We start from the raw sequence: 25,920 nt of genomic DNA, 5'->3' as shown, positions 1-25,920 counted from the left end.
CATGCTGACTAAATTGGAGAAATGTTTTCACACAGCACAAATGTGTTGGTATCCACCATCTAAAGGCTGTCAAATCTTTGAGGTTGCCATGTAGCTTATGGATGTGCCACTTAATTTATTTTTAAAAAGACAGAACAAAAAGCCACGCTAAATATAGCTGAAGGTATTCAAATCCAGTAATATAGCCCAGTACAGAAATGACTAGTTATCTCTCTTTAATGATCCTTTGAACAGATATGTAAACACTTCTTTTGTTTAAGTCATAGACAGGCATCATGATTTAAATAAAATATAAACAGTGCAAGAAATTAAACACGGATTTATTTTGTACAGTTTATACTACATATTTACCAGAAAGCTTCTCTATCTAGGAAATCCAGGCTTGAAAGGGAACTGTTTGGGCGAGTGTCCCCAGGCACAGATTAGGCTGCTCTGTACAAACGGACATCATGTTCAAGTCCTAGGCTGCATTGTACATGTCAAGCACGGCCATAGAAACTACAGGCTGTAGCCTTTACCTAACCTGTGTACTGTATAAATCGAGCCTCGAAGTCAACACACTTCAAAGGAGGTTTCTCCACTGAAATACATCTTTTCAGTCCAGGACTTTCTGTTTAGGGCTCCAGCAGGTTGGTGCGATCTCTTCTGACCTGTGGGTCCTCAGTCCAGATGTGTCCTGTGTTCACATTTCAGAAAACATGTCAAACTCAACATATTATAACACAAAAGCACATGATATAAATATACATCTTATTCAGTGGCAACAACAAATGTTTGAAAGTGTTCAAAGATACTGACAGTGGACGCTGGGAATGAGAAAGCATAAACATTTCTCTGCCTAATGTTTCATAGTAACTTTGTTGGCAAAATAAATCCCATTAAACATGGTGGATGCGCTAAAATAAGGACAATCAGGCAGCTCTAAGACGCATCTCTCACACATCTCCCATTATCATTGTCACCATGAATCATGCATGTGAAAATTTACTATAACTCTGGAGCACAGAAAATACCGTAATGCTTGTTTCTACTGACCAAAACGTAGACTTCAGTGTGACGGACACATTGTGGCAGTTAACAGAAACACATACCATGCTGTGACTGGGATTCTTCTTTTGTAAAAGCATCCGAGTGGTTGAAATCATTTGCATCACATGTTTAAAGGACATTTCATTTCTCATCATTTTGGTCACCACGCGAAAGAAGGCAACACATCCTGAAGAAACATCCTCGGCTGTATGTACACGAAGAAAATGGCTTTAGTCACCTCTCCGGCATAACATCGACAGTGGTTATCCAGCACTGTAATGTGGAGAACGAACACCCATTTGGCTGTCTGTCCCACAGATGGTTATTATTATTAGTCAAAACCATTATAGTCCATGAACAGAGCAGATGTGGACCACAGGGCCTGTGTGAAATCTCTACTGGTCCGGTCCTTGTGACAGTCTTGTCGTTGGATATCATGCTGACTGACATGTCTGACTGAACAGTTCATTTTAGGTCCAAGATCTGAAGAACATCTTAAGGTTTCAGGAGATAATATATTACAAAACCGATGGTCCAGTATCCTGAGACAAAGCATCTCTTATTCTGTAATCTGTTCCAGATCTTCGGCATTTTTTTCAAACCACAGAGCCGACATAAACGTGTACTGGGCTGCAGATGAAGGGCAGAAAAATAACTCGACCATCGCTAGAGGTTTAGCTCAGGTGTGCAACTCTATTTCCTGTGTTGACTACTCATTGATTAGTGACTGTATAATGCCCATGAATCATGTGGATATTGTTTTTGTAAACATGAACTGTTGGGAATGGCTGGTTGCCGGTCATAAACTGGCAAAATCTGGCTGAATGAACCTTGTTTCATTGCTACTCTTACAACTATGCACAGCAAAGACTAAAAACAACATTCTCAAATGACCTGAACAGAAGAACCAAAAGCTAAAATACATTCATCATATTACATTTTTACATGCTACCTCTATGTTCACTTACACAAAATGCACTTAAATCAGTTTCTTGGATTCAATGAGAGAATTGGACACCTTGGATCGACGTCTCACCATATTTTGGTCAAATAACAATCAAAACACTAACTTGTGCGGGAAGGCTTGGCAACGTTTGGATTTACCCGCAGTGAGCTACTCATGGTACCGTCAGACTCTTTTGATTTGGCAAATTTTCTCTAGACTGAGAGCAGGAACACACATAAAAACACACCCATGTTCACATACATAGCCTCCCTCTAGTTACAACAGACACGCAAGCAAGGACACGTTGAAGACAGACACCCAAGTATCCAGATAAACAGCAGCGGCATTCAATCCAGCCTGTTATGCTACTGGTGCTGAGAATACAAGGTCTCAGAGCTTGTGATGCCGTGAAGAGCTGCTCTGAGGTGCCCAGTCACTCTGTGCATCCTCTTCCTCTCCCTCTCTGGTGTTCTAGCAGCGGTCGTCTTCGTCTGTGTCACTTAGCAGCTCGCTAGCTCCAGCCGGACTCGTCTGGCCCAATTGCTTACGGAAATGCCCGTTAGGAACCTGCCAGGAGTGTCTGAGTTGAGGGGCGGAGCTTATTGCGTTGGCCCGTCCCAGGCTGGTTGCCATGGCAGTCTCAAAGGTAAGGGTCTCCTGCTTCTCGCCTGCCTCGCCTCTGCCAAGGGCCTCATGGAGCGGAAGGTAGGGCTCTGAGATGTAGCGGTGAGGAGATGGGTGACTCGGTCCTGAAGCCTGCCCTCCCGATGACCCCTGACCTGCAGTCAGGGGCCTGCCCTCCTTGTCAGCCCTCCACGAGGACTCTGTGGAGCCACAAGGGCCGTCCTGAGGCTGGGTCTGTCCCTCAGAGGAGGTTGCTGGTGTGGGAGAGGGTTGGGCTCTGCAAACCAGAGGGGAATAGGAGATGTAAGGCCGCGGGCGAGAGGGTGTCTGGGGCAGCTGGCGTCGATTACGAGGAGTACTGGACTCTGAGGCTGAGGGGGCAGCGCTGCCTGATGTGTTCACCTGCAAACAATTCAAGCACAGAAGTGAGTTGATCACTGTTATATGTTCCCTCAATGTATTCACTTCACATCACAGGTCAAAAACAGACCCTGATTTGACAGTGAGGATGCAAACCACAAAGACTGTAACCGGTGCTTAGGTACATAATTTTAGCCCCTTGAAGTCGCACCTGTCTCTGGAAGTTGTGTGTGCGTCCTTCGCTAGGTGAGCGGGACTGTCTTCTCTCACATGAAGGGTCCCGGCTTCGCTCCTCAGAGTTGCAGCGGGACACGTCAGGAGACAGTAGGTGGCGCCGTTCCTTAGATCTCCCTCTCTCGTGACTACTTGTTTCTCTGTGGTTGATTCTTGGGCCTAAGAGTTGTGTAGATTTCATTTTTTTTAAAGAGAATAAAACCACCTCAGTTTTGTGATCTGAGTAAATAAAAATTTCTCCCTATGCATTTCTGTGTTTAAAAAAAATATTTAAAAATCCTGCTGTATCCAAATTATTCAGTTCACAGGCTCAATCAGTGATTTTTTTCACCACATAAATGAGAGATATAATTGAGGGAAACTGCAGGAATTACACTCCCAAGTCTTATTCTGACAACATCAGTTCATACTGAAGTTATAATAATTAGGAACTGATTCATTAGTCAAAGATTTGAGTCATCATACCAGTACATTGTTCTACTATTGGCACACCACTTGACAACATGACCCTATTTCTCTTTCATTTACTGAAGGATTTCAATTTCCACATACTTCAGGAGCCCTGAAAAATCTCATTTCAGTTGTGTCATTTGATTGTTAGTTACATATAAATAAAATCAATAATTGGTGTTTAATGATGACTTTTCTCTAAATCCGTGAGGTTACTGCAGCTAAAATTGCTGAATTTAATAATAGAACTGTTATTCAAAAGCAGTACAATTCATACACCTGAAGGTTTGCAAAAGATACATGTATTTTGCCATTTTAATTCCTGTATTTTCAGGTTTTGATAAAATAGCAAACTTAAATTTTCAGGATAAAACATTGCTATTGCTGTATGAATCAGACTATAGGAGGTGTTACGATATGTGTTAGGTGACCTCTGTAGCTCTTCTGTCGGGGTCTGTATGTGCCGTCAGGACTGACTCTCTCCAGAGAGTGTTGCTCCTGCCAGAGGTCGTTCACACACTGATCTCCGATGGTGGAGAAGGAGCGCTTCATCAGCTTACTGTCTGCTGACATCCCAGGCTACACACACACAAACCAACCAGAGGAGGAATCACTTAAGCAATCATGAATGACACCTAATCCGCAAAACACACGTTCCCTCTTACACTCAGACACAAACGCACATACATAAAGGCATATATAGAGCTCATCAGGAGCCAAGCAAACTCTACACACACAGTGACTATAATGGCTGCAAACAAAGAGTTTCAATCCAATGCAGTCAGGCAGCAAATACAAGTATACCTAATGTATCTCAAGTGCATTTTTATTGTTCATTGATTTTTAGGGCACTTTATTATTCAAGATTTTTAAGGACTGAATATAAGTTTGAATAAAGTTTTATTATTACCTGTGGATCAACAGCCAGTCTAGGCATGGAGGACGCTCTGATAGATGCTGTTCGCTGAGGTGATTTAATGACTGTTGGGTCCTGCATGGTCTGCTGCATCAGTTGGTTATACTCCACTACATCTGGCACCTACACAAATACCACAGAGAGGAGGGTTAAGTGTGTCCTGTTCACATTTCCTATCAAGACTCAGGAATCAAACTGGGGGGGGGGGGAGCAAGTATGTTTATTAGTAATAAATTATTTTTTAGTACAGTTGCTGCATGGAGTTTTGTTAGCTCAATTGATAATATGTTTGCAGATGAAAAACTAGCAGCCAACCACATCATCATGCTGCTGTAGTGCACGATTGGCTGCTGAAAAGTAATGTTGACCAGAAGTCCAGCTGCAATCAACTTTTATTTGAGAATATACTATAAAAAGAGGTGACCATTGCCATCACTGGACAACATTACTTATGACTAAGTTGTTACCAGCGTGTGTAAATGGTGGTGATGATGTGGATGGTGGAAGGGGTGGTAGGGTGAACGGTAGTCGTCGTCACCCTCCTCCTCCTTCTCCTCCCTGGAGCGAGACAGCGGCTGCAGGAACATCTCTTGTGGAGAAATGGGGCTGAGCGCCACGAAACCTCCTCTGGTGCTGAAGGACACACGCAAAGACTCAGGCAGGGTGACTGCAATATACACCTACATACATTTTACAGTTATTGTTGATGAAGATGAGGGAAAACAAGGTAAATTAACGTGATTCCAACAACAAAAGAAAAAGACTTTTCTATCTCTACCATGTTAAATAACCACAAGCCAGCATAAATAACTGTGTGAAGAGAGGAAAATTTAAATATTTACAGAGCAGATCCGGCACTATGACTGAGGAATGACAGGGATTTGGCATTGCATAGGATTTCCTGAGGCAGAGATGAGGCATCCATACGCTGGAACATGGGAGCATGTTTCTATGGGGAGAGAAAGACACAGGGGGAAGCAATGAATTAAAACAAGCCACAAACAACACTCCTTAAATTACCAGGAACATTTCTAGCAAAATATAATTGAAAGAATCTTGAAAAGATTAGAAGATATAGTACATAGCATTTACAGCTGTGGATAGAAGTGAAAGTTGAAAAAATGAGAATTTAAGTTGTTAATAACATATACGCTTAAAAATTTAGTTTAAGTCAAGATGAAACTCTCTGTTTGGTGGTAGCAACACATACTTAAGTCTCAGACTTCAGATCAATTTAAATGACTAAATAATGGACCAAGATGAAAAGACAAGACTACATCAGTGGATGGTGCACTTCGTGGAAATAAAATGAACCCCAAATTGCTCATAATGCACCTACAAAATGAAATTAAATGAAGGAGGTATAGGAATACAGGGTACCTGTTCCTCTAGTTGCTGTCGGAGCTTCTTAGCCTTGCTCTGCTTGTAGTAGTCCATGATCATCATGGCAGCGTATATCTTCCCTATGGTCATGTCACTGGCTGAGAAGGAGAAAGCATAAACAATCATGAATAATATTATATTATGAATTACATATTATATTTAACATAGATTATAACATATATGAATTGTACTGTTAAGGAAACCACCTTTGTGAATGGGAACCAGCAGGTCCACTGTCTTCTGAGAGAGGTGAGGCCAGATGACACTGATCTCCTTCTGCAGGTCCAGGTCCATCTGATTTCTATCCTCTCCCCCTGGAAATACACAGAAGAAACACACGCATAGAAACAAAAGAGACACAGTGTGTGATGTAAGATGATTTTATTTTACATCACAGTAAATGGGTCTCTGTAAGGTTTTGATATTCGGTCTAACCTCTGGCTATCTTGATTTCCAGAGCAGTGCGGATGAGGGCCATGAGGGTGGAGGTGAAGTGGACGGACATGTCATCGTCCACTGGCATGTTCATTAGGACTAGTCTCTGATGGCAGCAGAGAAAGCATCAAAGTCAGTCACAACCCGGGAAAACAACAAACAATGATAAAATTTAACAAACTACAATAGTAGCAAGCCCAGAACTGCTGTGGGTCCCACATGATACTTTTGAGAGGCAATATCTCATGATCAAGACAATTTTAAGCTTTTACAGTTTTTACAGATTTTACAATTTGATAAAGGTCAGAGGCAGGCAGGAATGTGTTATTAAATTATAAAGAACATTTAAATACGTTTTGTTTCAGAAGAAAATGCCGAAGTCATTGTTCTGTTATGGAATTAATAAGATAATTAAATCATGACTTCAAAGCAACTAGCTTAAAAAAAAATTATGAACAACCATGGCCTTTCTGGGCATCAGTACAAATTAAACAATAAAAGTGTTTCCATTTAAACTTCAATTTCATATAGCTTAGTTTGCAAATGGAAACTTGTTAAACTTAAATTGAACTACACCAACAGATACAGAAGAACAGGCAGGACAAGCATGGCAATTATTTCCCGTGTCTTGTTTTTTGACACGCGTTAATTATGTCAAACAATGTATTTTGTGATCTCGAAATAAGCAACAAAAGAATCTTTACACATGTCCCCTCCTGCCGTCCTGTAAGTAGAGGCCTGCACAGAATGTGGTGCTTATCAGGTTTTATTAAAAAGGATAAACCCACACGACACACTGTGCAGTAAGAGAATAGTGTTCATCTGCAATGGAGCATGCTTGCAGACCATACATACAGTCCAACAACAACACATGCACTTGCACATACGTTACATAAAACACACAGATGTAACACTGGGCTGTGGCAGGAGGCACATGCAGACAGAAATTTGTAAGAAACAGAGAAGTAAGTATGAAAGACATGGGAACATCTCCTACAAGTGACAAGATTTAGCATGTAGATGTTTAAAAACAGTCTTCTAACTGGCTTAGAGAAATTAACTCCACCAAGACCCTTTCATCGGATAAAAGCAAACAGATAACGACGTCTTATTTCTCTGGCAAAATGCAAAGCAAAACAGGCAAATCATTACTGCAGCGCTATATATCTCCCAATGAAAAATACTGGAAATTAAAGCTGTTTCAACAAGCAATATTGCATCATGTATTCAACAGAAAAAATGCTTTGCCTTTCCAAAATATGACACACAAAATAAGCTTTAACAGTGCTTATCCTAGTTGATTAACAGATGAAGGCAGTGCCTGTATTCTCTGGTGTTTAGTCTACCTTATATGCCACCTTGGAGGGGCATTTCTTGCCCAGGCCTAGAGGTGGCGACATGTTGGTCAACATCTCATACATGTCTGTGTAATGGATACGACCACTGGGGGCGCCAGGTAGCCGTGAAGGTGGGGATGAGAAAGAGGAATAATGAGGGAGAAGAAGAGGAGGGACGGCAGGGAGAGGGATGATGTTGGAGGTGGAGGAGAAATTGAATAACGGTGGAGCGTCGGTGAGTGGGTTCCCAAGGGATGGAGGAGGAAAAAAGCACGGGGGGGGGGGTAAAAGAGAGGAACAAGAATGGAGGAGATACAAGAGAAAGAATTATTCCAAGGCAGCACCCAGGAGGAGAGAGTAAAGTAGGAGAAATAAAACAGGTTGTATTCTTTCTATGCTGCCAACAGGGCATAGAAATCTGGGAAAGGAGAAAACCTCGGACAGGATGCGCAAAGGAATGACAGCCTCACTGGATCTGGTACTATCAAATACTTATGCTGTGTAGTGTTGTCTGTGTGCGAGAGAGTCCAAAAACATCTTTAAACCAGATCCACATGGTAGAAAGACACGGGCTTCCCTCAAATTCCTCCACAATTGCATAAAAAGCAAGCTTTAAGCATTCAAAAAAGGGCTTTGATTAAATGAAAAGTGCGGGTTTTTTTTACTCATAAGTCTTGGAGAGTATGGGACATCCTGTGCCTTAGTACCCTGAGACTGGAGCGTCGTCATTCTTTGACCTGAGTAACACACCCCTAAAGGTCAAGCAGGGCAGTGACAGTCGGTAAAGGGAAGGAAAGGAGGGATAGGAAGAAGTCAGGTAGGATCCCACAAGAAAGAGGCAGAGAGGGTGTAGGGTGTGGGTGGTGGGGGTTGTTGACATGGGGGAAACCAAACCTTGCATGCCACCCTGTGGGGGCAGTTCTTCCCAAAGCCCAGTGGAGGTGAGATAGTGCGTACAACTTTGTACATCTCCTTATAGTGGATCCTACCACTGTAAAGAACATACATGTCTTTAGTTGCTTATCATTGCTCTTGTAGTCCACAAGAAGGATGAAATCACCTATATGGAGTCAGTCCTCTCGTGCAAAGATGAAAAACTATCAAAGCAGCAGTTTTAAGACATCTTAACAACATTAACTCGAAGATTTTTTTCACCTGTGACGAACACAAGTATAAAAATTTCACTTAAAAATCACACCGTTATAAAACTCATGATTATTAGTTTTGCTAACAATACTTTTCTGTGTGCTGGTGAAATTTTTTGGGCATGGTTATTGGTAGCTGTTGTCATCTATCTCTGTTGCAGCTTGTCCAGATGCTAGAAAGTGTGTGTTTGTCCCACCAGTCAGTGTACATCAAGGGACAGCAAGGTGGTGAATCTGGTTGAGTTTCAGAGCTTTCCAAGGTCCCGTTTAAACTAAACCAGTGGGTCAGTTATTTGTACTCTACCAAACCCAGTGCAATAGTAGAGTGTTCTAGTGATATCGTATTTATAAAAGATGTACTAACCAAAATTGGTACTTTAATATATTTGTGCGTAACAGAGATACATATGGTTCTCTACATTATAACTTAGGTGTAACTGTACTGTCTACTGTCTTACTTTAATGTATGACACTGTACCCTTGAAGTGAGCATTAACTACTGTAGTGCCTGGACCATGTGTATCACTACTTGTAAAGTGAATATAGGCTCTTTCACTAGTGTCAGTGAGACAAATTCATGTTTTTTCAGTGTCCTTGGGGAGAAGAAGAGTTTTGCCAAGGTTTCATGGTAATAAGTTCTAAGTGACTGGTTAATCAAGTCCAGTGTGTTGAGTGATGTTGAAGTGTGCAGAAATGGAAGAAGTTACGAAATATTCAGCCAGAGTGCTGTATGTCCACGGATCGATGTTTATATATTGTACTACCTTACTATGTGTTTTTATGTGTGTGTGTGTGTATATATATTATATATATATATATATATATATATATATATATATACTATCATTTGATGCCATTAAAAAGTGGAGGCTCCACTATTGATGGAAGCGTTGGTGTAGCATAAAGCCTGCGAAACACTGACCAGGCGGCACGATCATACTCCCCCCAGATCCGGACAAACTCATCCAGGTGGTGGGGACCCAGGATGGATGAGTCTCTCGTTAGATACTCAAAGTTATCCATGATCACAGCCACAAATAGGTTCAGCATCTGGATATACGACAAACAGCAGAGGAAGGAGAAGGCTTGATATTTATTTAAGTAAAAGTGGAAAGTGCTCGAAAAAGAACATGCAACAATTAATTTACAAAATATGGAATGCAGAAAGTGCAATGTATCCTTGTTGCAACTTAGAGGTTTTATCCACATTCCAGTTTCTTTGTCTTACCAGAAAGGAACTGAAGAAAATGAAGGAGACAAAGTAGAAATAGGCAAAGTCGGAGCCACAGCCCCCCTCCTGGTTGGACGTAAGAGAAGGGTCCGTCTCACACTGCTGCCCCTCCAGACACGACAACATGATCTCCTGCCATGACTCCCCTGTGGCACTCCTGGACACACACACACACAGACACACACACACACACACACACACACACACACACACACACACACACAAAAACACACACACACACACACACACATTACGCAACATGAGGAGAAGAGGTTGGTTAGGACTCAGGTCATCCAGCTCAACAGTTTATTCACGGTTACAGTATGTCAGCCCTTTAGAGGGTGCAATCGAAGCATCAAGGCTGACACTTCCCGCTTAGAGACAGCTGTTAGATGCTGGGAACTTGAGATGTGGTTGTGTAGTCTAACAAACATATTTACAGCACATATTTACTAAACTATATGCAGTAGTTCTGTCCATTTGATTTCTTTTAATGTCAGTGCTGATGTTTTATACAGCTGCTTTTTTATTGTAGCTTTACTGCAAATGTCATACTTCTAGCAAGTTATTCTGCCATGTTTAAATCCACATATTTCAGATAGCCAGAACTGAGGGGTATGATTTTTATCATCTTGAAATATACAGATTTTTTGCCTTATGAGAACGTGTCACATGTCATGTCATATGAGAACAAACTTGCACTTCAATGTGGAGAAATAAATATCAGCACTTTGGCCTAGACAGTCATTTCATTCTTTTACCCTCGCTGCTTTTCATCACCAGATATAAAACTCACAATGTCTGCAAAGCTATTTGTTAAGGATGTAAGTGGTACATTGCAGCATCTATCTCCTCTTGACATTGAGTAGCCCCTTGGGTACTTAGAGAGCAAAGCCTTACTAATGTAACCTAGCAACATCATTCAGACTACATTGAAGAAATGTGTTATCTAGTGAGACAAGTGTAGCGAGTCTAGAGTAGTTTGGATCACAGCTAGGTCTCAATTTAACACAAAAACGCTAACTACTCTAGAGTAACAAGTAACAAAGCTAAGCCACTGGATTAAGAACAGTAATTAGTGACAGTGAAGTGTTGAGTTTCAGATTGGACCTCGGCTCCCAAGATTGTTTCTGCCTTGACAAAGTCTGCAAATGCCAAGGTTTCCTACCTGAATAGCAGCATCAGAGCACCACAGAAGGTCTTGAAGTTGTTGTGCTGGTTAATGTGAGTCTCCTCATTCAGCTTTATGTTCCCAAACACCTGATGCGCACATATATACACACATATGCAAAAAACATGCAAAATTTGTATGGCATTACATAAACACTGTCGCCATTAAAGACTGAATTTCACCAACAAACAAATATACTTATGGTGCTGCAGGATGCTAAATAAAATGTAGCTAAATGTAGCATGTTAAACACTGTCTCCACTGAGAGACAGAGACTGATGAAGTGTCTGTATTTTTCCTGCTTCTGACCTGCATGCCAATGATGGCGTAGATGAAGAAGAGCATGGCAATGAGCAGGCAGACGTAGGGCAAGGCCTTGAAGGACTGCACGAAGGTCCACAGAAGAATCCGGATGGTGTAACCTTGTCTCAGTAGTTTGATCAGACGAGCAGCTCGGAACAGTTTCAGGAAACTCATGTTGAATGTATCAACAAACTGGCGTAGGGGCAGGAATACAGTATTAATGCCGACATAAATTCTTAAAATTGGGAAAAACTTGCAGAGAAGAGGACTGACTGTGAATCAGCTTTTGTCAGTCTTGAAGGTATACTCTCTCTCTTGTAGTGTTTAGAGTCTGTTGATACTTAATCATGTTTTTCTTATTACCTGCAGGTCTACCACGATCTCAGTGATGCTGCCCAAGACAGTGATGAAGTCAAAAATGTTCCATGTGTCTCGAAAGTAGTTCTGTAGAAACAGGAACGACACATTGAGTCTTTTTCTAAAAAGGATCTTGAATTCACATTCAGGCTGCATGTTGCCCTTTTGTCTCACCAGAAAGCCGAAGGCCATAATCTTGAGGACACACTCAACAGAGAAGAGAACAGTGAAAGCTGTGTTTAGGTGCTTCAGTACGGCCTCATACGCCGGCGGGGCAGAGTAATACTGAAAATAGAAAAGCGGCAGAGTTTAAACTATAAGTAATTTGTGTTATGAGTAAGATTAAAAAAGTGGAACATTCCCAAACCAATTCACTGCAGTTCAACCTCACGATACCAGTCTGATATCAATGTGAACTTCAGCCTTGCACCCTGCAGGTCTACAGGTTGATGGAAGATTCCTCCAGACCCATAAATAGTGCCTCAGTCTCTGCACCTCTCATCTGTCGTACTATAAAAGGAGTCATTCCTCTAGGGGCGGCAGCCACAGTTAATGAGGTCATGCTAAATAGCAGCCCCTGGACATTATAGATCAATATTTAATACAGGCTGAGTCACCCCGCGTCTGTCTGTCTGACTGTCTGACTCTCTGTCTGTCTCAACGACCAGCACAGCCCAAGAAAAGGCCACTTTAGGAAATAAATAGTGGTGAGAGAGGGGTGGAAAAAAACTAAAACATCAGCAGATCCAAATGCAAACATCACAGTGTGTTGAGGTGGTGCTGTGCTAGCTAAAAAGGACACATCAGTTTCTACACATCCATGCTTCTAGTCAGGAGTGACACATCTGGGCTTATTTTAAAACCAAAGTGTTAACAGTCGCAAGTTCATAACAGAATATGTTGCTGAGAAGCAACACAAGGTGTGTCTTTCCTATTAGCAAACAAGAATACGTGGAAAATGACATAGGAGTGAGGGCAGAGAGAGAAGAGGATATGTAGATAACCAGCTGTTGTCCTCTCAGTTATCATTCATCTTAGGTTCTGGTCTTATTAGAGTTGAATCACTTTGGTCTTTGATTTCTTCTTGTCATTGGTTCATTTTCCTCACCTTCATCATCAGTACAATGGTGTTGAGAGCGATCATGGCCAGGACGGTGTACTCAAAAGAGGGTGACACCACAAAATGCCACAGACGGTACTGGAACGTGTGACGGTTTTGTGGCATGTAACGGGTCAGGGGCTTGGCGCTGATGGCAAAATCTATGCACGCCCTCTGAAACACAGAAGACGGGTGAAAGAGGAATGCAAGGGGCATGAAACAGTAAAAAACGCAGAAGGCAGTCAACTATCCTTTGTTTCTTTGAATGACAGGCTTCTTTTCTGTTTGCTTTAAACTCTACAGGAAGAAACAGATCTTTGCTCACCTCATTCTTCTCCAGGCTGCACTCCTCCATCATCTTATCCCCCTGTTCCTGGAAGGTGATGATGATGAGAGCCACAAAGATGTTGACGAAGAAGAAAGGAAAGACAACAAAGTAGATGACGTAGAAGATCGACATCTCCATCCTGTTGCCGTGGCTTGGCCCTCTGTCCTCCTCGGTCACATCTACTGAGTGCTGCAGGACCCTGAAACCGCAGAGACACAATGCTAACATTAATGCTAATGAAAGCACGAGCAAAAATGAAAAACTTCCTATGTTTAGCAGCCACAAAAGAATATTAATGATTTTACTGAGACACCCACCAAAAATGTATCAGACTTATTCATTCCCCATAGAATACAAGTATAATTTCATTAAAATGAATGCTTCCTGTAGAGGAAATGTTTCTTTGTCAACTGTTTCTTTTCAAAAATGTAAAAAAATTATCTCATGTGCTAGAAGTATTTGTTCACTTGGGTAGGGCTTAAATGCCAATTTGCTATTTGGAAGAGGATATCATTTTATTTTATTTCCACAGCAGCAGTTAATTAACAAGGGTTGGAACAGTACAAACCCACAAGCAGTGTCAGAGGAATATTGGTGTAACCTTATTGTGAGATAATGAATGGCAAAATCTTTGTTAAATTAATCACATCTATTATATTTCCTTCATCAAAGGTCAGATTTAACCATTACCAAAGAACAAGCCAGATGTTAGAAGGTTATAATGCTCATAAAAAACTAATGAGCCCTCTAAGAATGGAAAATGGTACTTGTTGAATTTCCTCATCCAGCATGAGAATTAGCACTCGTCCACTGATTCCCGTCAGACACTCACTGAGGCCAACCCTCTCCAGTGGAAACAGTGAAGAGGGTGAGCAGAGCCCAGATGACGTTGTCGTAGTGAAACTCGTGCCTCTTCCAGTCTCTTCTCTTCACCTCCTTCTTGTCTTTCCCATAGTCAATGTAGTAACCCCTACAAGAGCAGACAACAGACGGGCATCAGAAAATGAAGGCATAAATAAGAAGTGTAGAATTCAAGACAGGTTTGTAACATTTTTAAAAGGGTTTATCAACTTTAGCCTCAAGTTTTAGGAGGGCGTAAAGCCACAGGAAAAAATGCAGTTGAAACAATTAACCCAAAAGGAATGAATGAATTGATTTATGAAAGAAAGAAGGAAGGAGATAAGTAGGTAAAGAAGAAGAAGAAAGACAGGAGAGGGGTTAAGAAAGAGATGAATGACGAACCAAATGAAAGAAGTTATTGTATGTAAAAAGATCAGAAGTAAACCAATAAATAATTAAGAAGAAAGGAAAGGAAAAGAAAGAGACAAGCATAAAAACAAAGAAAGATGGATGTAAATAAGAAAGAGGCAATAAAGGAAGAAACCAAGTAGGAAGGAAGGTATTACTGGCAGTCCCTCTCTGTGTCCTTTGAACTGTCGGTACAGTAGAAGAACTTCCCCTTAAAGAGCTGCACAGCAATGACGGCAAAGATGAACATAAAAAGTTTGTAGACAATCAGGATGTTGAAGACATTCTTCAGAGACGTCACCACGCAGTCAAAAACCGCCTGGAAGAGAAAGACACGTGAGATATATTAAAAAAAACAAAAAAGGTGCAGGGGTTCAGACACTGCAGGGGAAGTCAAACCAAATTCAGATATTTCATTTTCCCCATATTCTCCACATGCAGCATGTAACTGTCAAGATTTGTATTTATTAATTTATGCATTAATCTATTTTGTCAAAGTGGAATATGGAATATTTGAGTGGGGACTGTTTTACTTTCTTTGAAAGCTTGTGAGAGACTCAAGCATCTACCAATCAGCTTTTTTACAACTCCCACCAAATGAATGCAAGAAAATATCTCAAAAATACATCATATTATCCTATTCCCGACGCCAACATTTGCTTGTTGTTTGTTGTCCAATTTTCTGACACCACAGCTCATAAACGGAAATCTTGGTAGTAAATTCATTCATGGCCCTTAAGGGAGAGTTAATGTTTTTCTCACAGATCTTTACTCCCTCCCTCGGTAAATGAAATTACATGTGTGTATCTGCTATATATAGTTCTGAGTGAATGGTATTAGTCGCAATCCCATGATGACTATCTGTTCGTACACTCAGACAGTCTTCCACCTCCTTATCAGGCTCCCTAATTCCCGGCTTCACTTCTAACTCTTCCCTCCCTTCTTTTACTGCTGGTTTATTATTCCCTTTAGCTCTACTATCAGCAAATCACCTGCTGTCCTCTTTCTGCCTCCACTCTGCTCCAGTTTCCAATTTATGTTATTTGGTCTTTGTGGACTATATTTTGCTTTTCTTCATTTTCAGGCATTATCCTTCTGTATATTAATATGTTTGACTATTTCAGTTTTTGTGATTTATTATCTCCTCTCCTCTCCTCTTTGTTTTCTCCCTGTAGACAGACTTTGAGAGGTTGGGGATCTCAGCCCTGACAACATGCCCTGAGGATCACAGTCTGTCACCTTATGGTTTATCGCCTTGTCTGTCTACTTTTCCTGTCTCTGCTCTCAGGTCTTCAGATTACAGTCATGAGGAATGAAAGAGGAAGTATCTTTAAGACATAGCTTTTGTTTCTGTCAGTGTTTGTGTGGACGCTGAGATGAGAAAAGCCACTAAAGTGTAAAGATATACACTTGTAAACCTCTTCATACGATAACACTGAAGGCTTTACAAAATACATTATCGGAAAAGAAAGGAAATGATGGAAAGACTTATTTGGGTGCTATACAAATACAAATATACAAATATGCAATGCAGTGCACCCAACATCTATGGACATTAGTGTTTTTGGTCAAAATGTAGCCATGATGTGTGTTAAAATCTTCTCTTTTCAACTTTTAACCAAACTTCACATTCAACGTACCTGACAACTAGTATGATCTGTTTGATATTTTTTAATGTTTTGATCACTTGTTCTAGTTTTTTATCTTTTTAACTCATAACTAGTTCATAATGACAGATCTTGTCAGAAATATTCAAATAACACAAGTATGGAAACACAACCAAGATATCAAAGACAGAGCATCTCTGACCTTGAGTTTAGGAAGTCTCTTGATGGTCTTCAGCGGTCTGAGGACACGCAACACTCTCAGAGATTTGATGGTTTTAATGTCCCGTCCTTTGTTATTTCTGTACAGCAAAACAGAGAGCGTAAGCATCACACATAGCAGCACAGTAAGTATCACATTTTTAGACACTCCTTGATTGGCTTAACTGTTTTTCCACTTCATTCATCCACCTTTAGAGTAAGTTTAATCTGACATATTTGACTTATATTACACTCTGAATTTTGCATGTTTAAAGGTGCTAATATCTCTGAGAGAGGTAGACTTTGGTGGCTTTTACCCCATCACATTGCTGCTGGTGATTCCCACAGGGGCCCCATCCACAAATTGAAGATAAACAGGAGAGATGGACACGTATATCAACAGTTGTAAAAAAAAAAATGGAGGAGATGACTACACATCAAATGAAACACTTATTTACAGTGCTAAAGCCTAATTACAGTTGATTTATAGACACTTTATAGACATGTTTAGACATATGATAAGTTAATGTGAGTAGTTAAAATAAATCATGTTACTGACGTGAGGGCGAAGGCCACCAGTGCTCCCACCACGACGATGAAGTCTAGGATGTTCCACAGGTCTCTGAAGTAGGAGCCATCATGGAGGATCAGACCCTGGTCAATCATCTGAGGACAAGGGTGTGCAAAGAAGAATATATACTTTTCCAGGTTAGTTTCCAAGCAGGAGTCAACTTTGAGTTAATATCTTTTTAGGTATTTCTGTTTCAGTGTCAGATCATTACAGAGACTCATTGGTTCTGACGAAGCTGTCTGTTACTCTGCGATAACATAGAGCAGTTATTCCCAACCTGGGCATCAAGGGACCCTTGCAAGATAAATCTGAGTGGTCACGATATGATTTACAGCAGAGGAAAGGAGAAAATGCACATTTCTGCCACACAAAGTAATGGTGATTTTTTTCAGACATTCCTCTAATATTTGCCTTTTTTCTTGTAAATTACTAGCTAATTTTACTTTTGACCAACTATGAAAATTATTCAAATAAAACAAGAAAAAAAAATCACTCTTTACTCGAGCTGCTAGACATACAGCAATCAACAAGAGATGAAGGGTCGCAAGTACACATATCTTTATTTTATGGGGTCACAAGTCAAAACAACTTGTTTCGTCATGTGTGAAAATTATAGTTTAGTTCCTGAGTTCAGTTTCAGTGGCTCCATATTTTAGAGATCAACACAGGTATATTTACATGTTTTACTCCCATTTCTTTAAACCATCACAACACAGCGACACGCACATTTATTTATTTATTTATTTTAAATTGTTATCACTATTGTTATTATGTTAGATTTTTACACAGTAACTCACCTTTATAATCATTTCAAATGTGAAGACTCCAGTAAACACATAATCAAAATAACGCAGAACCTACAATGAGCATGAGACAGAAGAGAAAAATCTGAGCATCAAATAAGGTGTGGATATAACACAAAAAAACAGAAATTAGTTTTTCATTAAGAAAAGAAAGAAATCCTTCTGCTTCTTGATTTCATTAAGTCTGATATTACTTCCAAATCTCAGATTGTGGTTTAGTCAGAAACAGTCCCCTCGAATGATGGTAATAAAACAGAAGATAATTAACATCATTCCTCCCATAAACAACCAGGCTCACTGTGCCTCAGACTTCATTTGCTCCACTCAGCACCAATTTAATTGCCTCCCATCAAGTCACATTAGCGGCATTTTGCAAAACAATTTAAGGAAATTTATATATAATATCAAATTATCAATGCCACAGCTGTGCCTTTGTCAGAAAGATGATTTACTACAGAGATAAATGTGAGCACAAACCTTATTCCAGTCAGAGGAGGTAGCCACAGGGTCCTCAGCAGCTAGTGCTATACTACTAGCGGCTATAACCAGCAGGATGGACATTTCAAAGTACCTGAGGTTCACCACATAGTGACATGCTCGACGCACCCTGAGAGAGAGCAGATGGCAGAGTGAGGATGTGATCCAGAGGTCAGGTACCATGTGTAGTAAGAGTTAAGACTGTGCATGCTTCACCTAACTCAAAGTTAATGGCTGCAGTAGTAAACAACATGGATGTTGTGCAACAAATCTTAACGACAAAGACAAAACTTCGAACATGTTGAAAATGTTCCAGAGGTGGCAATTTATTCCAAGTGCATGTGATGTTTGAGGTACCATCATTCTGTCATCACTACAATATTCTAAAGATATCTACCCCTAACGACTCCACACTGCTGTAAGGACTCTTGTGCAAAGAATGTGAAAAGTGTGAAACAGTAAAAAAAGCACAACAGTTTCCTGTGAGAAGTGTGAGTGGTAGCAACTTACGGGTTTTCAGGTTTGAAGATGAACATGCTGTTCGGAGTCACAGTGTTGACAGGGTTTGTCTCCTCGGCCTCCTCCTTCTCTGACTTACAGGTTTCAGGGTCCTTACTGTTGACTGGAGAAGGTCAGGGGAAGAAGAAGGTGAAGTCCTATCATATATTTCCCACTAGGATAGTCTGGGAAGACGGTGTCAAAAAGATGGTTTTAATCTGGAAAATATCCAGTGAGAACCGATTGAGTCTGTTAGCAGCGAGCCAAATCAGTGAACTATGGGGTCTGACTAGAAGGTGACGTGACTCACCGCCTCTAAAAATGCCTGAACTTGGGAGACTACAATTTAAACTAGGTTTAATAGATATGAAATGAACATGACTCTGCAACTGCATGGCATATTTCTCATCTCAGATTTGTTCAGAACCAAAATTTGCTCAAGACTTTATGAAAGTTGCCATGCTTTTTCCAGTTTGAGAATCAAACGAAATTGACAGCTCAGCAAGGGGTGTGTTCATCCAAAGAGATGTGGGAAGGGCTCATATTGATGAGCACTTGTGGATCATCTGTACCACTTCCCTGAAATGAAACCTTTTCCAAGTAAGTCACAAGAATATTAAAAACCAAATACAGTAACAAAACACCTACTAATGTTACCAGATACAGTATGAAAAAAGTTTCCTAATCAGCACCTGAAAACCACAACAATTGCACCAATACCTGTGATCGTAGAGAGCTCCAGACATGACTGCACATTGGGCACCTCTACAATCACGCTGGAGCTGAGCTGACATTTGTCCTGGTCCTGCTCTGTCTCTTTCTCTTCTTTGTCGTCCTCCGGTATGGCAGGTGAAGAAGGGTCTGATTGAGGAAGGTCTTCCTGCTTCTGGTCACCAGTGTGGCTCTGGTTGTCTTGTGGGTTTGTGTCGCTCCAGTCGTCCTGTCTGTAGATGCAGAGAGAAACACATTATTGGACAAACAGGCGGGCTGTGATTTACCTACAGTACAGTTGGTGCTTTTCGGTGGTGAATCTAAAAGGCCCCAGTGCTGGACAAGCCACAAAAAATACTATGTGTAGATGCATGAATAAAGGACAATGGGGTTCTGTGCTAGGGACCTTTGTGTCATGTCACCACCCCTTTGCCCTTATTTCCTGTCACCTCTCTCTTAATGCTATCACATAGAAAAAAAACGCCTGTAAAAATCGAGCACACAAAAAGGGATGTCTGTGTTTTGTTACACAACATCTCCAGGTCATGGCCAGGTCGCTGAAAATCACTGGCATTAAACGTAGAAATGTGACATCCTGGGATTAATCTGACCCAGGACCTTTGCCTCATCTCATTCTCTTCTCTCCTCCGAATCATTTGTGTCTCTCTTGACTTCAATTTGATCTGTTTATTAAAGGTGAAACTGATGACCAAACATACACATCTACTAAAAAACAAGCTGGATGAGCAGCTGTCTTGTCTCACCTGCTCTCCTCAGGTTTGGACACCTCCTCCTCCTTTTTGGACTCCACTTCCTTCTCCTCTACTTTCCCTCGGATTCTCTTCCTCTCTTTGCTGACCGAGCGACTTGCCAAGGGTTTTCTGTTCCCAGAAGATGACCCCTGATTTCTGGCTCCGCTGTGATGGTCACAGTGATACAGCGCCCTCCTGTCCCCGATCCCACCGAGGCCTCTCATCTCTGGAGTCAGTGTGTCAGCGTTCTCTGGTGGTCTGAACTTCTTCACTGCCCTGTGTTGGCGATCGCCATTCAATCTAGGGCTCCGACACTCAGTGATGGTGCTGTGACTCTGATTAACACCCAGTTTTCCACTCTCAGAGACAGGATCTGATTCAGGAGGCTCTGGTATGGTCATAGACACAGACGCATCAGGAGGAGGCACGTTCGTGGGATCCAGTGACTCTGGCACTGACATTGGGGGTTCAGGTATGTCACCCGAGATAGCGGCTGGGGAGGCAAGGGGGTCTGTCTGGCACTTCAAACTCCCCGAAGGCGTGTGCTGCATAGCCTTGCGGTGCAACGACAGTGGATGTGCATGCTGGGCCTGGGCTGGAGCAGGAGGCCCGTCCTTCTCTTCACTGGGGCTGCTGAACAGGATCTCTCGGCTGGACATCTGGCGGTGTCTCCGCAGCTGGCTGGTCCTCTGCTCCCACACTGACATGGTCATTCTTTTTCTTCTTTCTCTCCTGGACATGAAAGAGTTAGAGGGGTTGAGTGGTCGGGGAGGGCGGCCCTCCTTGATGCTGCCCTGCGCCTCCTCCAGGGAGCAGGAGTAGGTAGGCCGGCTGCGGTGGATGGCTCTTTTCCTGTACAGGTAGGGCCGCCTTCTACGGCTTCCCCTGAGAAGATAAAGACAAGACAAAATGTAAATATGTAGAAGCAGACAATTACTTATATGTTGCCACATTACATATACAGTAGATTTAGATTTGATTTCAGTTATTTTCATTTTAGCTTGTATTGATATATATTGATCCAGGTTTGAAATGATTTTGTTTGCATGCTGTGTATTCACCAAAATGAAAATTTGATACAAAGCAGAGTTTCCAAATGTGCTTTGTTGGACTTAAAATTCTACTTTGTAGGTTCCCCTTTCCTCTAATGCAACAACACGTAAGTTCGTTTTATCTAAATTAGCAACCAAAACATTTGTACCAAAAAATTAACATCACAGTACATAGCAAGTACTTTGGTCTGATGGTTGAGCGGTTATCAATGACAAAGAGCAATTTCATTTCAACATGAAGCAATTTACTGGATCAATGACAATGTAAGTGATAAATTAACCAAGCCAGGAATTGCTGTGTGACTTTAATAACAAAAAGAGTAAGATGAGAGAAGAATGAAATCCGAGGAACAGATATATAAAAAAATGTGGAATCAAATAAGGTTGGAGAGTTTGGAGGTACAGGACATAGCATGAACAGAATACAATACAGGATGAGTCTGGGATATTTACCCATTTAAGAAAATCAGGCAGGCGTTAGTGAGAGATTCAGAGAGCTGAACAGACAGTGTTACTTACTGGAGTGTGGACTCTTGTTTGGTCCGTGTTATCAATGAGCGATTGGTTGAAAACAAGACATTAGTGCTTTTGTGAGCAGAGACAAAACAGGCCAGGAGACACACAGCAAATGATCCTCACAGATCAAAAACTGGCCTTTCACATAAAGACCAAAGTCATGAAAACAACTACACAGACTGTGACCAGCTGTTACCAGCATTTACCAGCTGTTCAGAATTTGTTATTCTTGCTACATGATGTGTTCTGTTTGCAACAGAATCATTTCTATTGCACACGCCCCTTTTTTAAATGTTTGTAATGAATAAGGGATATATTTCGAGGTTTAAAAACTGACTGGACTCGTGATGCTTTGGTGTGTGTCTCCATTGGAGCCAAGCCGCACATTGACAAACAAGATGGTAACAGTATTAGAAACAATTAAACAACATTCATAAACATCAACAGTAAATGCAACATTGATAAGAAGACATCTTTAATAGATGTTAGACAGTCTGAGCTACAGTATGGGCACAGGTAAAAAACAAAGAGATGGGCTCCATCAACAAACACAGGGAAAGAGGACATATTTAAATACCCTTTGAACAAAACCACCACATCAGGATGCAGCTCCGAACATCACCGCCACCTCAGAGCGCTCACGCATTAGCGTTCTTTTAGGACATGCTAGTAGAGCCAAATGAGGAAATTCATGTGCGGAGCTTCAGAATATTAGGTTAAAATATTCAGAATACTCAAGAGCATTTGGGTGAGGGATTATAGACTTCACAGTGGAAGAAAAACCGTACACACACTGAAAACTCTATCCAAATATTACAGTCCCAGTACCATATGCTGTATTGTCCGTGAATAGCATTATCAGTGAGTGTGTAATTTCTGTTTTTCTTCCTTTGATCATGCTCACCAGATGCATGCGTTCCCAAGGTGAAATTATCATCAGCCTCCAACATGCTGTGTCTCTTTTTTTTTATTGAGCAAACACTGTCATGCAAGTTTCTTCAAGGTCAGCGGGGGCAGGTACTGCCAGGGTTTCATAACTGACAACAGAGTTGAGACCAGAAACCCTTAAAGTTCAGAGTGTCCTCTCTGAATACAGATGCCGGCCCGGACGACCCCATGGTATTCCAATCTTCTCTATGGGCTCTGACAAGGGCCTGACCCTCAGCTGGCTCAACTGACACTAATGCACATCTCTAGTTTTCTCTCTGTTTTGCTCTAATTTCATTTCTGTTGAGTAAGTTTTATGAAAATGGCAAGGCCTCAGGAAAAGAAAGAAAGAAAGAGAAGAAAGAAAGACAGGAAGCAAGGAAGAAGAAGTTACATTATGTCAATAATACGTTGTCTTGTGAAATCTTCCACGTGCCCATGCAACAAACTGTTTGTTTCTCAATACACAGCGTGCATACTGAGCCAGAGATCCCCACTCTTGTGCATGCACATGCACTTCCACCAACTACGACAAGGCACTGTGCAATCAATCCCTGAGTAAAACCAATCTACTCTGCAAGCAGGAAACCTGGGCATTGAGAAAACAAGGTCATGTTACTTTACAAATCGAATTTTCCACTTCAACAGATCAAAGCCTGCGCACACTTTATTTTGCTTCCTTACACTCTCTCCTAGCCACGACATCCACTTTGCTGAGTACAGAAGTACACTACTGTAATGGATACACCATGTTAATTTGGACACTGAGTAACCCTGTCTCCATGACAACAATATAAGCACCTCCCATCCGGGTGTGGACCATGGAGACGTATACCTCAATTTGGAGAAAGTTACAGTGCTGGGAGCAGGCGGAGGTAGCAGAGACCTTTCAGTCAAGACGTATCAATAAGCCTGTTGTGGGACAGAGCTAAATACTGATTCTCTAAATAGGCTCCAAGTGACATTAATGTGCTACGAGCCAGCACTTACACAGCAACCAAATTTAGGCTCTGTATTGATGACCCTTAGCCTCCTTTTATAAATGTTCTGCATTATTAGTATTCCAAATCTACTGCACCAAATGATAGACTCGCTGTTTGCTGGAGGCTACAGCAACTCGTGCAAAGTGTTGGCACGGTGGGTTAGTCCTATATAAACACTCCCTGGAGGAAGGAAGGAAGGAAGGAGGGAAGGGAGGAGAGGGACAGAGGGAGGAGAGGAGGGGGTGGCACACAGCACTTACTCTGAAGACATGAAGGAGGACAACGGTCCGACCTCCTTTGCCTTCTGGAGAGCGTGCTTCTGGTTGAATGCTGCCTCTGCTTCTTCTTCATCCTAATCAAAAGAGGAAAAGAGGAAGAGGTGGCTGCACAACTGCATCATCTGTGAGTTTAAATAATTAAACAGAGTTTAAGTGAAGCGGTGGAAAGAGCAGAACTGGACATGACAGAGAGGAGAGATTATTAACACTATTTAGCATTAAGTAACAGACCCTTACAAGAATAAAAGCAGATAAGAACAGCCTTGTTCTTTCAGCTATATCTTTTTTGGTTATTCACTTTTTTTTTTTTTTTTACCTTGGTGAGTTCTTGTGCATTCGCAAGATTATCCACAGCAATGGCCAAGAAGACATTCAGCAGAGTGTCTGGTCACACCTGTGTTAAGGACTGACACAACACTGACTTGTTCAGAGTGATATAATGCTACTAGGATTGGAGATTCCACCGATACTCAACAACCCAGTCTGCACCTCGGCAGCTCAGCTGGTCTGTATGATGTAATCCTAGATTAAAGACGATACTTTCTCTGAAGATGATGGATGACACCTGGGCCAAACAGTGAGTGACAAATGGGATTAAATTCTACAGGTTTCCAGCAACATAACTACTATAGGATACACAAGTAAGCAGGTTTTTACTAACATGCTGGTAAGGCGATGGTGAATAGTTCAGATGCTCTGTGTCGAGCTTCTCGGATGATGCTTTATTTTATGGGTCCCATATTTTTCACCTATATTTCAGAAAACATTCCTCATAATTTCCTAAAAAATTAGATGTTAATGACTTGGATATTTCCAAGAAAGGCCTTTACAATTTGGTACAAATTATAAGGGAACTAGGGAAAGTGTTATTTCTCTTTCTCGGAAACTCTGAAGAATATTGACGTCTGCTTATGAACTATTTTCTCAATTACTTAATACATAATTTCCTAGTTTTTCCTTAAAAACTTGAAAATAACAAGCAGGTGGTTGATAACTGTAGAAAACACTTTCTCCATTTCCTTATAATTCGAACAAAATTGTGTAGTCCTTCTTGGAAATATCCTTGTAATTTACAGCTTAGATACCGGCTAATTGTTAGGACACTAACAAAATTTCCAGGAAATTAACTGGAAAATATGGGACCCCTAAAATATAGCGCTATATATAAGTTTATATATAATATATATAATATATAAGTTTTTCTGACCCTAGTTACTGTATCAAAAAACACTTACAATAAATCAGAATTAAGAGTCTCACTCTACAGTGCCAATGAAAGTGACAATTGTTAAGTGAAAATGCAAAGACATTTACTAAATACTTGATAATAAATGATCTAAGTTACATAATGAAAAGAAGGCAGTTAGTGTTCTATGGCATTTTGGAAAGAAACCTTCCATATCTGAAAGATGAGTAATCAAGGATACAGTTTCCAAACAATGTGAGCACTATAAAGTAGATGGAGGACCACATGCCGGACTTCACTCCTCCTTGAGAGCGAATACCATTGTACATAACCTCATTCCAGTCCTCTCCAGTCAGGATCTGAGAAAACACATCAACAATCACACAGAATATTATCCACAAAACTATTCTGAGCATCACTTTTGAGCTTAGCTATAAACTCCACAATTGCTAAAACACTGTTACACTCAAAATGACGTTTCCAGCACATTGTGATTCACTGTAATAGAGGTGTGTGAAGTACAGAAAAATAAATTGTCAGGTTTATTTTCAGACCTGAAAGACAGTCATGATTGCTGCAGGAAAGGTGTCAAAGTTTGTTGGGGTGTAGTCTTCAAAGATGAACCTGTGAAAAAGATGTGGCACATATAGTCTGAGTCAGAACTGAGTCTAGCTGAAGTTTTTTTTTTCTTCTTTTCTGTGTGCTCTGTATTCTAGTTCATACACAAGGCCATGCTTGTCTAGCCCAGCCAGCCTTTATTGAAGT

General features: G+C 41.1%; 1 protein-coding gene across 1 annotated transcript in view; it reads right to left on the bottom strand.

The window, feature by feature from the left end:
• Positions 1 to 218: 218 nt before the first annotated feature.
• The window catches only part of LOC120790563 (voltage-dependent R-type calcium channel subunit alpha-1E), a 100,424-nt gene continuing 74,722 nt past the window's right edge, over positions 219 to 25,920 (bottom strand). Inside the window, exons 17-49 of the mRNA XM_040128225.1 lie at positions 25,710 to 25,779; positions 25,397 to 25,514; positions 24,286 to 24,353; positions 23,952 to 24,043; positions 20,226 to 21,098; positions 19,471 to 19,694; positions 18,763 to 18,874; positions 18,253 to 18,382; positions 17,770 to 17,829; positions 16,961 to 17,067; positions 16,719 to 16,730; positions 16,406 to 16,502; positions 14,755 to 14,915; positions 14,181 to 14,318; positions 13,346 to 13,547; positions 13,030 to 13,194; positions 12,096 to 12,206; positions 11,928 to 12,008; positions 11,571 to 11,756; positions 11,259 to 11,350; positions 10,088 to 10,247; positions 9,782 to 9,909; positions 7,724 to 7,820; positions 6,378 to 6,483; positions 6,149 to 6,256; positions 5,940 to 6,040; positions 5,402 to 5,508; positions 5,027 to 5,192; positions 4,554 to 4,682; positions 4,075 to 4,222; positions 3,171 to 3,352; positions 1,092 to 3,001; positions 219 to 676 (exon numbers count right to left, since the gene is read on the bottom strand). Of these exons, the coding sequence (XP_039984159.1) occupies positions 2,447 to 3,001; positions 3,171 to 3,352; positions 4,075 to 4,222; positions 4,554 to 4,682; positions 5,027 to 5,192; positions 5,402 to 5,508; positions 5,940 to 6,040; positions 6,149 to 6,256; positions 6,378 to 6,483; positions 7,724 to 7,820; positions 9,782 to 9,909; positions 10,088 to 10,247; positions 11,259 to 11,350; positions 11,571 to 11,756; positions 11,928 to 12,008; positions 12,096 to 12,206; positions 13,030 to 13,194; positions 13,346 to 13,547; positions 14,181 to 14,318; positions 14,755 to 14,915; positions 16,406 to 16,502; positions 16,719 to 16,730; positions 16,961 to 17,067; positions 17,770 to 17,829; positions 18,253 to 18,382; positions 18,763 to 18,874; positions 19,471 to 19,694; positions 20,226 to 21,098; positions 23,952 to 24,043; positions 24,286 to 24,353; positions 25,397 to 25,514; positions 25,710 to 25,779 (5,086 nt within the window). The 3' untranslated portion in view covers positions 219 to 676; positions 1,092 to 2,446. The remainder of the gene's footprint in view (positions 677 to 1,091; positions 3,002 to 3,170; positions 3,353 to 4,074; positions 4,223 to 4,553; positions 4,683 to 5,026; positions 5,193 to 5,401; positions 5,509 to 5,939; positions 6,041 to 6,148; positions 6,257 to 6,377; positions 6,484 to 7,723; positions 7,821 to 9,781; positions 9,910 to 10,087; positions 10,248 to 11,258; positions 11,351 to 11,570; positions 11,757 to 11,927; positions 12,009 to 12,095; positions 12,207 to 13,029; positions 13,195 to 13,345; positions 13,548 to 14,180; positions 14,319 to 14,754; positions 14,916 to 16,405; positions 16,503 to 16,718; positions 16,731 to 16,960; positions 17,068 to 17,769; positions 17,830 to 18,252; positions 18,383 to 18,762; positions 18,875 to 19,470; positions 19,695 to 20,225; positions 21,099 to 23,951; positions 24,044 to 24,285; positions 24,354 to 25,396; positions 25,515 to 25,709; positions 25,780 to 25,920) is intronic.

This window comes from Xiphias gladius, chromosome 6 (assembly GCF_016859285.1).
Source record: "Xiphias gladius isolate SHS-SW01 ecotype Sanya breed wild chromosome 6, ASM1685928v1, whole genome shotgun sequence".
NCBI classification, from domain to species: domain Eukaryota; kingdom Metazoa; phylum Chordata; class Actinopteri; order Istiophoriformes; family Xiphiidae; genus Xiphias; species Xiphias gladius.
Note: the sequence above shows the minus strand (reverse complement) of the source record. Positions and strands in the feature narration are given on the sequence as shown.